General features: G+C 38.9%; 1 protein-coding gene and 1 pseudogene across 1 annotated transcript; both read right to left on the bottom strand.

The window, feature by feature from the left end:
* Positions 1-262: 262 nt before the first annotated feature.
* On the bottom strand, positions 263-3,268 carry LOC118046173 (uncharacterized). The gene is made up of 2 exons (XM_035054966.2): positions 2,909-3,268; positions 263-2,350 (listed from the first exon to the last, which is right to left on the bottom strand). Exon 2 carries the CDS (start codon positions 2,338-2,340, stop codon positions 451-453), a length of 1,890 nt encoding a protein of 629 aa, XP_034910857.1. The 5' UTR covers positions 2,341-2,350; positions 2,909-3,268; the 3' UTR covers positions 263-450.
* A 2,446-nt stretch (positions 3,269-5,714) lies between these two features.
* On the bottom strand, positions 5,715-10,282 carry LOC140955739 (uncharacterized; annotated as a pseudogene).
* Between the last annotated feature and the right edge of the window lie 2,663 nt (positions 10,283-12,945).

Raw genomic sequence — 12,945 nt, 5'->3', positions numbered from 1 at the left:
GTAAAATGTGGACAGGAAATCAACAAGCTTGTAAGACTTTATCCCTTTTTCTCTTGCCCATAAATCAAGGAGAAAAGCTCCATCTAATGCTACAAGAAATAAAAGTTCATGAGTACGTTTAGGAAAACTTCGAGCTTACTGACGACTTCTTCTTATTCTTCTGTTTTTTTTAATTTTGTCTTAAGACAAAGGATATCTTTGAACTAACGTGTTATCATATAAATAATATATGAACATGGATTTTGTCTTAAGAGTAAGGATATCTTTGAACTAATTAACGTGTTGTCATATAAATAATATATAAACATGATAATTTAAGAAACCGAGAGTTCAACCCTTTGTACATATAATAACGTATCAATCACAAACATGTAAAAATCTTATTATCAAAATAAACAAATGAAAAAAAGAAGAAGGAATAATAACATATGCAAGGTACCAAGTAATTATTTACTTGTAGATACACTGCTCATTTATGCCAAGATGAGACATAAGAACGGCCACAAAAGTAAGCAGCTCTCCTCCTTGACTAAGTGCTTTTGCATGCTCTTTCCATCCACAATGAATCGCAGCAAAAGTTAGCATCTCCACCCACACTTGAGATATCATTTCCCATTTTGTTTCATCTGACCACCCATCCTCTGTCTCCAGCAAGTCCAATGCACTGGCGAGGCTGCGACCATCAGATAGCACTGACCCTTCCGTTTGTCCCTCTTCAACTTGAAAAGTGGCTTCGACGCTGGTTGACATGTACTTTGCTTCACCCATCTCTTTAGGTAGCATAAACGGCATATCACTCCGAAGATACAACATGTAACTAGCTAAAGATCTGCTTACTTTAACAAGAGGAGATTCAGTATGGCCTACGTGACAAAACCAAGTGGCAATGTGCCATAATAGGAAGCTTTCATGAAAGTCTATATCAACCACAGACCAACCAAATTTTTCGGAGCATCTGTTATAATTTTCGAGTGCATGATCACCTCTCTCTGCCAATATCATCTTTTGATCATCTTGGCAACTGTATCTTGAACGCATATCTAAGAGACGTTTGAATATCAATTCCTCTAAACCACAATCCACATCATCTTTCCATCTCCGAAAGTTGTGACCCTTGCTGAAAAGATTTCCCATTGGTATTCTTTGCTCAATTTGCTTATGTATGGCATGTTGGTTCATAGATTCTTTCCACCTTTTTTTATGAATAAGAAACGACAGCCACCGAGAAGAATAAATAAATTGACAAATAGACTCCGGCAGTGGCTTCCTTTGCTTGCTAAGCCAAAGCATAGTCCAATCAGAGAGAAGCATCCAAATGACTGAGTAGATATCAAGAACAACAGCTCCTCCTAGCAACAAGTATGATATAGTGATATCAATTTCGGAATAGGCTTTGGAGTTTCTGGCCATTATCCAGAATGCAAGTAGTGCAGAGGCAGAGAGTAGAAAGTTGATGGAGCGGAGAAAGAGGCGAGGCCGCCAGAAAACCCCTGTCATCGCCTTGGTGAAAAGGACATCAAACATGAAACCCAACTCCACTCCTATCAACTCGAATGCTTCGGCAGCAGACTTGCTCTTCAATATAATATAGCTGCTGATCATGTGAGTTGGATATGTAACAAGGTAATCTCCATATAGTAACTTCAAAGTTCGGAATAAGAAATGAGCTTCATGGAGATGTTTTGCTTCTGGTCTTATGCCATCAAATCCCAAAACTTCATCGTACCTTGTTGTATCCCTGTTATCGAGTTCATCGCGTGAAATTTTGTGATCTAATTGCTCTCGTAGAAGCTTCCTTTCTTCGTTTGCGGAGTCTCTAAACTTGTTGGAGCTTGCTAACCAAAGAACCAAAACCCTCTCCCCATATTTCATGATTCCGGCAATAAAGATAGGAATGGCTAAATATCTGAGCGGATCCATGCTCCACCATGACCTCAATGATGCATAAAAGGACATCGAAAGTTGCGTTAATAGCTGAAGAACATGCCTCGACCACAGTTCGTTGTCCTCTACTGCATAGGCAGTAAAGGTGTAAGGGCCACCAAGGTGGACAAGGAGCATCGATGACCAAAATGCCGGGGTGATGCTTTCATTTTTAGTGGTACAAATTGAACCCCCTTGATTGCGAGTAATTGTACCCAATGAAAGAGTTGCCAGCGGGTCAGCTGACGTATATGCTAGCCAAACCAGCGTCCCAAGCCAGATTCCGGCTGTATACTTTCGTCGACTGCCAGCGATGGTGAGGAAAATTTGCAGCCAGAGACTTAGCAAAATCATTGAGCGAAGCTGCCAGTCGTTCCACAATGCGACAACACGTACAGATAAACCATCCACATCCATGGTTGCTCCCCTTCATTATAAGCCAGACATGAACTTTACTTAAGGATATATTAATCAATTAAACAAAATTCTAGCTAATAATCACATGATGCATGAACCGTATTTCAACTTATGCATTTACAACATATTTCGTAGTAGTTCATATAAATCACACTAATAAGACCCTCCCTTTATTCATGTTCTGGAAAAAGTGTCACTACGACAACAAATTGATTAAAATATAATTACAGTCAATAGCATATATATATTGAGAGAGAAAGGACTAAGAATTGATTGGAGTGAGAAAGGACTAAGAATTGTTCTGCATAATCGAAATCATGCTTTAGTTTAAAGTATTATATCTAAAACAGTTCATGAGACCTTACAAGGAATTATTTCATAAATTAGGTGGATGACGCTTAAGAATAATTTTATATTACATTCCCTAGCACATGCAAGACCAATTAACTTCTACCATCAATGGACTTTCAAATATAATACTGCACAAGGAAGAAAACAACTTTCAAATTTAAGCTCAGAGACTTGGAGAGAAATGAAGAAACGAAAGGGAGACGCATGCAACACATACCTTAATTTACAGCCAAAATGTATCTGAATGCAAAGAGCAGTACTTGAGGTGGGATTTTGTGTATCTAGTCCCTCGTGCCACAAACCGCTCGCTCTCTGCACAAGCTAATTATTGTTGCGCTACCAACTTGAATGGTAATTGGTCACTGCGCTTTGCTTTTTATCATGAAATCAAAGGTTATTCTCAGGAAAGAATAAAACACTTTGCTCTCTGCACAAGCTAAAACGTTAAGATACTTTTTAACTACTCTGTATATAAGAATCATCATTAAGACTTAAAATGAGAAATGGAATATAAGGCTTTCAGTTTATGATTCTCATGAGCACAAATCCCTTCCTGTTCTGTCAAGCAACAACGTCATCTAAAATTCATAGCGGAGGTAATCAAAAGAATTACTGGAGATGAGCAAGCTTGGAGTGTAACGTTATTCCTCTTTCTATTTCCTTATCTTGTGAATAAAGAAGAAAGCTTCATGGCATATGGGGTCATCCCAAAAGTAAAAGCAGAAAATAAAAGCATTTTAATTAAGGGCTACCAAGTTGCTTTCCCTGTCACTCTTTTGGTTTAGACTCTTTTGGTTACCTTCTTACCTCAGCTATAAATTTTAGATAACGTTGTTGCTTGACAGGAGAGGATGGATATATATTTATATTAAATTAAATTAAAATTTTTTTAAAAAAAAAAAAGAAGAAGAAGAAGAAGAAGCTAATTGTGCTCTTAAAAACAATGAAACATGTGATAGCTTTTACAGTGTATTTACACAGTATTTCAATTTCTCATGACTTCTAGCGAGTTGTTGCCCAAACCTACAAACAAAACTGATTTTTATCCTTTCTTTTTATTTTATGACTGTATCAATTAACATCAGGTCGCGGATGGACCGTCGAGGACCGGTCAGGTTTTCAAACTATATTTTTTCCATGGGATACATGATAATGATTAATTAACGTGTGATGAGGGTGTAGTTGTTGGGTCTACATCGACAAAACCACCATGGTGGTGATGAACCTTGATGGTGAAAGTGTTTCAAGATGATAATGGCTGTAGGGAATTCCGACCGGTGATGTACTGATATTTGCTCTCGGGAGGGCAAGCACACTGACACAATATTTAACGTGGTTCAGCAAACCGCCTACATCCACGGGAGAAGTCATTTGATTATATAGGGAGAGAACAAGATTTACAACAATAGAGGAGGAGGAATCATCTCCTCTTTGGCAACTCTCAACCTCACTCTATTTCTCTCTTCTCAGTGCTGCAATGGCAGCTACTGCTGGCTGCCCTTGGCAGCCCACTCTCTCCTATATTTCTCACATCTTTCTTTCTCTCAACTCTCTCTCATTTAGCTCTCAAGATGGTGCCTATATATAGCATGATGGTGCCACCAACTCCAACCTTATTTTCAACAAAGGTGGATGGTCAAAGTCAATGTTAGGCACATTAAATGGCAACACACCTAACAATCACCCCCTTTGACATTTATATGGGCAATTGTCCTCTTGCTTCTTCAGCACAATCTTGCATCCTGTAACTCTTCCAAGCTTACCATTCCGAGAGCATCTGCGGCTAAGTTTACAGGTACTCGCCAAACCTTTCAATCACCAGAGTCAACCAAGCACCCCTTTGCTCACTCCAAAGGATCACTTCAACCAGATGGTTTGTCACATCTCATCTGAAGAGTGTTTAACGCTTGTCTCTGGAACAACATTCCCCTTCAAGCATATCAACCATGCTTGGCCCGGAATGATTTATCAAGCCTCACATCAAGGCTTACAACACCCCCTCAAACTGATATTCCCAAGTGCGACAGTCATTGAGCATTTTAATGTGATCACGAGCTCACCACTCTTCCAAGAGTCTACTCATCCAGGAGTTGCGTCTGCCCTCTGTTCCACCTTAGGAACCACGCCTTACTTCTCCATGAGTCTCTCACTCTTAGTCTCAAGAGTTCGGGTAGCTATCCACCTTTACTTATGCAACACATACCTTAATTTACAGCCAAAATGTATCTGAATGCAAAGAGCAGTACTTCAGGTGGGATTTTGTGTATCTAGTCCCTCGTGCCACAAACCGCTCGCTCTCTGCACAAGCTAATTTATTGTTGCGCTACCAACTTGAATGGTAATTGGTCACTGCACTTTGCTTATTATCATGAAATCAAAGGTTATTCTCAGGAAAGAATAAAACACTTTGCTCTCTGCACAAGCTAAAACGTTAAGATACTTTTTAACTACTCTGTATATAAGAATCATCATTAAGAATTAAAATGAGAAATGGAATATAAGGCTTTCAGTTTATGTTTCTCATGAGCACAAATCCCTTCCTGTACTGTCAAGCAACAACGTCATCTAAAATTCATAGCAAAAAGCTTGGAGTGTAACGTTATTCCTCTTTCTATTTCTTTGTTTTGTTAATAAAGAAGAAATAAAGCTTCATGGCATATGGGGTCAGCCCAAAAGTAAAAGCAGAAAATAAAAGCATTTTAATTAAGGGCTACCAAGTTGCTTTTCCTGTCACTCTTTTGGTTTAGACTCTTTTGGTTACCTTCTTACCTCAGCTATAAATTTTAGATAACGTTGTTGTTTGACAGGAGAGGATGGATATATATTTATATTAAAGTTAAGTTTAGTGAAAGATATGTATGTGAATTACAATGGATGCTAATAGCTGCAGCCATCCTTTGTATTTATATCTCTAGGGTTGTGTACAATACTAGAGTGAGGTATACTACACATGATAATTATCCTATATAAGGTATTTACATATATAAGGAGTCTATTCTAATCTCTTTCCATAATACACCCCGTCAAGCTGAAGGTGGAGATTCCACTCGAAGCTTGGATCGAAAAAGAGCAAACGAGACTGGGGGAAGCGGCTTGGTAAGAACATCAGCTAGTTGGTCCTTTGAAGAGATAAAGCGTACCTGAATTTCTTTCTTAGCAACGCGATCGCGAACAAAGTGATAGTCAACTTCAACATGTTTAGTGCGAGCATGAAAAACTGGATTGAGAGATAGGAAGGTGGCTCCTAAATTATCACACCACAACGTAGTCATGGATGACGATGGAAAATGAAGTTCTGATAATAAAGAGCGAATCCATAAGATTTCAGCAGTACCATCAGCTAAGGCCTTGTATTCTGCCTCTGTAGAAGATCGAGCTACAGTGCGTTGTTTCCCTGATTTCCATGAAATAGGAGTAGCACCAAGATATACAAGATAACCACCTGTTGATTTCCGATCATCAATACTGCCAGCCCAATCAGCATCAGTGAAACCATGAAGAGACAATGAGGAATCCCGAGTAATGTGTAGACCATAAGAAGTTGTATCCTGAAGATAACTTAGTATACGTTTAACGGCCGACCAATGATCCTCAGTAGGGGCATGCATAAACTGACATACCTTGTTGACTGCATAACAAATATCAGGTATGGTAAAAGTAAGATACTGGAGAGCCCCAACAATTTGTCTATATCGTGTCGGATCAGAGTAAGGAGTACCAGATGTGATGCTCAATTTTGAGGAGGTAGACAGAGGAGTAGCAACTGGTTTACAAGAAGTCATACCTGCTCGTTGGATAATATCAAGAGTATACTTGTGTTGGCTGAGTAACAAACCCATAGAAGTGGATTTAACTTCAATGCCCAAGAAGAAATGAATAGAGCCTAAATCTCGAAGTTTAAACTCTGAACTCAGCAAAACAATTAAGCGTTGAAGCAAAGTCGGGTTACTCCCAGTCAACAAAATATCATCAACATACACAAGTAAATAAAAGATAGCACCGCTGAAGGAGAGAATAAAGAGAGAAGTATCAACCTTCGATGCCTGAAAACCAATGGAGATCAGAAACTCACTTAACCGGTTGTACCATGCCCGAGGTGCTTGTTTCAAACCATACAAAGATTTATGTAGACGACACACATGCGTGGGGAATGTAGAGTCAACAAAACCAGGTGGTTGTGCCATGTACACCTCCTCCTGAAGAATGCCATTCAAAAAGGCATTATGGACATCCAATTGATGAATCTGCCAACCACAGGTGACAGCAATAGTAAGTACTAGACGAATCGTTGTTGGCTTGATCACCGGACTAAATGTTTCATAGTAATCAACCCCCTCTTGCTGAGTGAAACCTCGTGCAACCAGCCGTGCTTTATATCGATCCACACAACCATCAGCGCGCCTCTTAATCTTATATACCCACCGACTGCCGACCACATTCATAGATGGAGCAAAAGGAACTAATGACCAGGTGTCATTACTGTGAAGGGCCTGAAGTTCTTCTTGCATGGCTTTATGCCAAATCAAGTATTTGTCAGCAGCCTTAAATGAAACCGGTTCCTGCTGAGGTAAGGATGTAGACCGGGAGGCAGATAAGACACTTAAGTTTGCAGTTTTAGAAGAACGTGGGCGAAGCACCATGGAGTGAGTGCGTGCAACCTGTGGTTGAGTGGAAGACACACTGTCGTGGTCTTGCTGAAGAGAGAAATGAGACAAATCAACACATAAATCAAGTCCAGGGGGGAAAGAGTGGAGGAACCTGGTGTGGAACGGTGCAACAGAGGACTAGGCTGAGCAGGCGAAGCAAACCGAGAGGGAGAGCCAGCAGGGGATGGAACAGGGGAGTTTGGCAAATCAGATAGCATATGGGACACACATACTGCACCCGAAGTAGGAGACCCAGCAGAGGAGAGTGCCACATTAGGAGAGACCGGGGCCATAGGAGACACATGTGAGATTGACAAGTCCGGACCTGTACCTGTGGAATGAATATGACCGTGATATGCAGGCAAAAATAAGGGGGCGGGAGAGGGTGATGTAGGTGCAGGGGGCTTTGTTGGAGCACTGGATTTGGCTAAATATGGTGCAGAAACAGATGTGAGGGGCTGGAAAGTGACAGCAGGGGGTTGTATAGGTGAGGCAATATGCTGTTCAGATTTGTCAAAGGGAAAAACAGTTTCATGAAATTGAACATGACGCGCAATGTAAAGACGATGTGACGACAAATCAAGACATCGATAACCTAAATGAGAGTTGCTATAACCTAGAAATACACAAGGAGAAGAGCGGAAATCTAACTTATGAGCATTATATGGACGAAGTAGCGGAAAGCAAAGACACCCGAAAGTGCGAAGAAATCCATAGTCAGGAGTTGATTTTAAAAGACATTCAAAAGGAGTTTTATGATTAAGAACTGGAGTTGGCATGCGATTAATCAAATAAACAGAACTTTCAAAAGCAGAACTCCAGTATTTTAAGGGAGCTTTACATTGACCTAGGAGAGTAAGTCCAGTTTCAACAATATGTCTATGACGACGTTCGACCATGCCATTTTGTTCATGAGTATGGGGGCAGATAATACGATGATGAATACCAATTGTTTTAAAATAGGTATTGAGTTTTCGATATTCGCCACCCCAATCTGTTTGAACAGATTTAATTTTTAAGGAAAACTGACGTTCAACTTGTGCTTGAAATTGATGAAAGATAGTAAAAACATCAGATTTTGCAGCCAAGGGGTAAAACCAAATAAACCTTGTATGGGCATCCACAAAAATAACAAAATAACGAAATCCATCAGATGATAACATAGGGGAAGGTCCCCAAACATCACTAAAAATCAAGTCAAGTGGAGCTTGAGTTTGATGACCTGTAGTTTTTGAAGGCAAACGAGACGACTTACCAAGAGGACATGCTGAACAATTAAAATCAAAATTTTTTGACGTACAGGACACCTTTTTATTGGACACTAAAAATTGCAAAATACGTGGACTAGGATGTCCAAGACGACGATGCCAGACATCAGCTGAAGTAGAGATTCGGGTGGATAGGAGGGCTACAGGTAATGATGTGGCAGAGGACTCGGACAGAACATATAGACCATCTCTACTCCGACCGGAAAGAAGAACTTCCTTTGTCATGAGATCCTTAACATAAAATACAAATGAATGAAATTCAAAAAACACGTTATTCTCAAGACAAAACTTCTGAACAGATAGTAAAGGTTTTTTAATGGTAGGAACATGTAAAATGTTGGATAATGTAAATGTGCGTTTGGGTGACTGAATGTGAGAGTGAGCAATATTAGAGATAACAAGACCCTTACCATCGCCAACATGCAAGTGATCATTACCAAGGTAAGGTTCTGAACTTGTCATACTCACAAGGTCCGGCGTCACATGATGATTCGCACCTGTATCAGGAAACCAAGTAACAGGAGAAGTAGTGGGGACAGTATTAAATGCTAAATTAGCATTAGCTTGTACATGATGAGTAGATAATTGAGAACACTGCTGAGCAGTATGCCCATAATCATAGCATAGCTGACATTTGATGGTGCGGTGAGAACCCCCAAACCGGTTGCTTTGCTGCCCAAAGTACTGACTTGAGCCATAGGAGACCCGATTTCCCTGCTGTCCAAAATGTGAACCTGAAGGAGAATTTGTAGGACTGAAATTCTGAGCTGAACCATAACCATGATTTCCACGATAACTACTACGGTTGTTTGGTCGCCATCCCCCGCGAAAACGGCCTCTTCTGCCAGCATTAGAACCTGACTGCCGCTGCCCAAAAAACACAGATGGTTGCTGGGATGGAGTGGGTAACAGAGGAGCTGTTACAACTGGATGAATATTGATTTTGTTGATAAATTCATGCGTGAGGAGGTGGCTGTGGAGGTCAGTGTACGAGATAGGCTCAGCTTTAATAGATAAGCTGGTTACAAGGTCCTTAAACTCACTGCGTAATCCCCGAAAGACATACAAATTAAAGTCTTCCATAGATATCGGTCTACCAGCTGCAGCAAGTTGATCAAACAATGATTTAGCCTTTTGCAGATAGGTGCTAACCGATTCATCATTCTGTCGGAGCTCTTGGAATGAACCATGGAGCTGCATAATTCGTGAGTTTGAAGGAGAAGCAAGGGTTGTTTCCAGCGTTGTCCAGATTTCGTGGGAGGTGTTACAATCAACCACTAGGTGCAGAACTTCCATAGAGAGGGAGGATAAAAGAGCACTCATGAGTAGGTGGTCTTGTTGCTTCCATGACAGATAGGAGGCATTAATAGCAGGTAAGGAGGTGTCAACAGAAATCACATGAGAGGGAGGACATGGGAATGAACCATCCACAAAGGGAAAAACGCCTTGGCCCAAGAGAAAAGGCTTCATCTGCATCCTCCAATACAGAAAATTGGTGTTGGAGAGCTTTAAAGATATTACCTGCTGAGTGTTGGGGAGAGGGATGATAGCAGGAGTCTGAGGCAATTCGATTTCAGCAGCAGCAAGAGGAGCACCAGATGTAGCAGCTGTCATCGATGGTGGCACAAGAGAAGAAGAAGGGTGAGTGATCGGTGCAGCAACAGAGTTGTTCGTCATTGACAGAGAAGAGAACTGGACCAGCAGAATAAGAGCTGCGATTTTATTTTCTTTGCTTGCTCTGATACCAAGTTAAGTTTAGTGAAAGATATGTATGTGAATTACAATGGATGCTAATAGCTGCAGCCATCCTTTGTATTTATATCTCTAGGGTTGTGTACAATACTAGAGTGAGGTATACTACACATGATAATTATCCTATATAAGGTATTTACATATATAAGGAGTCTATTCTAATCTCTTTCCATAATAATTAATTAAATTAAAATTAAAAAAAAAGGCTAATTGTGCTCTTAATTAAAAACAATGAAACATGTGATAGCTTTTACTGTTCAATTTCAATTTCTCATGACTTCTAGCGAGTTGTTGCCCAAACCTACAAACAAACTGATTTTTTTCCTTTCTTTTTATTTTATGACTGTATCAATTAACATCAGATCGCGGATGGACCGTCGAGGACCGGTCAGGTTTTCAAACTATAATTTTTCCACGGGATACATGATAACAATTAATTAACGTGTGATGAGGGTGTAGTTGTTGGGGTCTACATCGACAAAACCACCATGGTGGTGATGAACCTTGATGGTGAAAGTGTTTCAGGATGATAATGGCAACACACAGTAGCCAAGTGACATGAAGGATGCTCATGTATGGAGAGGGATGGAGAGTTGGCAATGGCTTTGGAACAAAGGCAGTGCTTTATTTTTGGCAGTATATAGTAGTGCTCGACTGGAAAAGTGATCTGGTTTAGTTGATGCTTTAGCTGAGGGTATTAATTATTTATTTTCCATGATGGTTTAGCCACGAGGTTTTTGTTTTTTCCAAGAATTAGACCTCTTTCGTATTATTGTCAATGAGTGTGTTGTCATTTTAGCCACGAAGGTTTTTTTTTTTAGCACTATCAAGCTCCGTTCATTCTAAATTCTTAACTAGATTTTATTTAATATATTTTAAGATTCCTCGTAAAATTTCAACTAGATCTGATGGTCGGATTGAAAATTACATCCAATAACGTAAAACTGATCAAATTATGATTTTTCATCAAATTTCTAAATTTATCCAAAAATTCTAAAATTTTAACCTAAACTAAAGTATCATATTAGAAAAGGCACCATACAAATTTTCAGAATTTTTTGATAACTTAATTGAGAATTATAAATTTGTTTTACATAAAACTAGTTAAAATTATATTGATAAAATCATGATCCAGGCTAAAGCCCACCCCAGCCTTTGCCATGCCTACGCCTATGGACAAAAACTATAAATAAAACCTTTTAAAATATTTAAGAATTATTTTTTTTACTTTTATATATATCTGACAAGTGATGAGGTCTTGAGCAGTTTTTATTTTGTGCTTGAAATTTAGTAGTTGTTAAGTAGTGACAATTTTTATTTTATAAAGTATAATTAATAAATATATTTTATTTTATTAGGAACAACTCGAGTTGTTGGCCAAGTAACCCTTGCCATAAGCCATCTCTATCCGTGGCTACCTCCTTCCTAGTTAACTATTACCACCAGCTAACATTAAAAATACATTAATGAATTAAACAGAATAGTAGGTTCGTAGTAATCGCATAATGCATGGACAGCATACCAAAATATTCATTCACAACATCTTTCACAGCATGAATCACGTAGAATAAAGTAAAATCTCAATTAAACAATAAACAAATGAAAAGCAATAATAAAGTATAAAAGAAAAGATCTTACAATAAGAGAAAAGTATCGAATTGACGTAGAATTCTTCTACACAACAGAAATCATGCTTTAAAATATTTAATATAAAATCATTTTTGATCCTCTTACAAAGTAAAGGAAGATTCTAAAGAATTGTTTTATAAGCTCAGTAATGCTTACGAATAGTTTTATATTATAATCTAACTTCTCTAACACGTTCAAGTGCAACAGCTATTCTTACTATAAATATTTCAACTAAATGTATCATACTTTCAAATATATCATAACATCATAAGCAAGATAGAAAAGAAAAGAAAAGAAAAAAACTTTCGAACTAAATAGAGAGACTTAGAGAAATGAAGCAGTGAGCGGGTGACACATGTAACTCATACCTCCACAGCTAAAACGTACTTGAAGATTATGGAAAAAGGTGTTCTGGCGAGCTAATTTACAGTTTGTGCAACCAACTTGAATTTTGTGTATTTTTTAGTCCTGGTTCCACAAAAGTGTGCTTCTTGTATATTAAAGATGCTGCAAGAACATGAATTTGTACAAATACTTTACTTCTTATCATCAATATGAAAGGATATTATAAACACCTGCTCTCATCACGATCATGTTAGAGAATAATATAAATCATATCTTGGGGCCTCACCTAACAGCTTAAGCTTTTGGGTTGAGATGGTTCTTTGACATGGTATCAGAGCCTTGATGACCAAGTGGTCACGAGTTCGAATCTCACCATCCCCATTTATTTAATAAAAATTAAGCACAAGGTAATGTGGGCCTGTGCAAGTTTCAAGCCCAAAGGGCTTTCACTTGAGGGGGTGTGTTAGAGAATAATATAAATCATATCCTGGGACCTCACCTAACAGCTTAAGCTTTTGGGTTGAGTTGGTTCTTTGACATGGTATCAGAGCTTTAATGACCAAGCGGTCACGAGTTCGAATCTCACCATCCCTATTTATTTGATAAAATTAAGC

The sequence above is a fragment of the Populus alba genome, chromosome 6 (assembly GCF_005239225.2).
Source record: "Populus alba chromosome 6, ASM523922v2, whole genome shotgun sequence".
Taxonomy (NCBI): domain Eukaryota; kingdom Viridiplantae; phylum Streptophyta; class Magnoliopsida; order Malpighiales; family Salicaceae; genus Populus; species Populus alba.
This window is presented reverse-complemented; position numbering and strand designations above follow the sequence as displayed.

Coding starts and splice junctions, on each gene's coding strand:
- LOC118046173 (XM_035054966.2), bottom strand. CDS start 2,340: ATGGATGTGGATGGTTTATCTGTACGTGTTGTCGCATTGTGGAACGAC.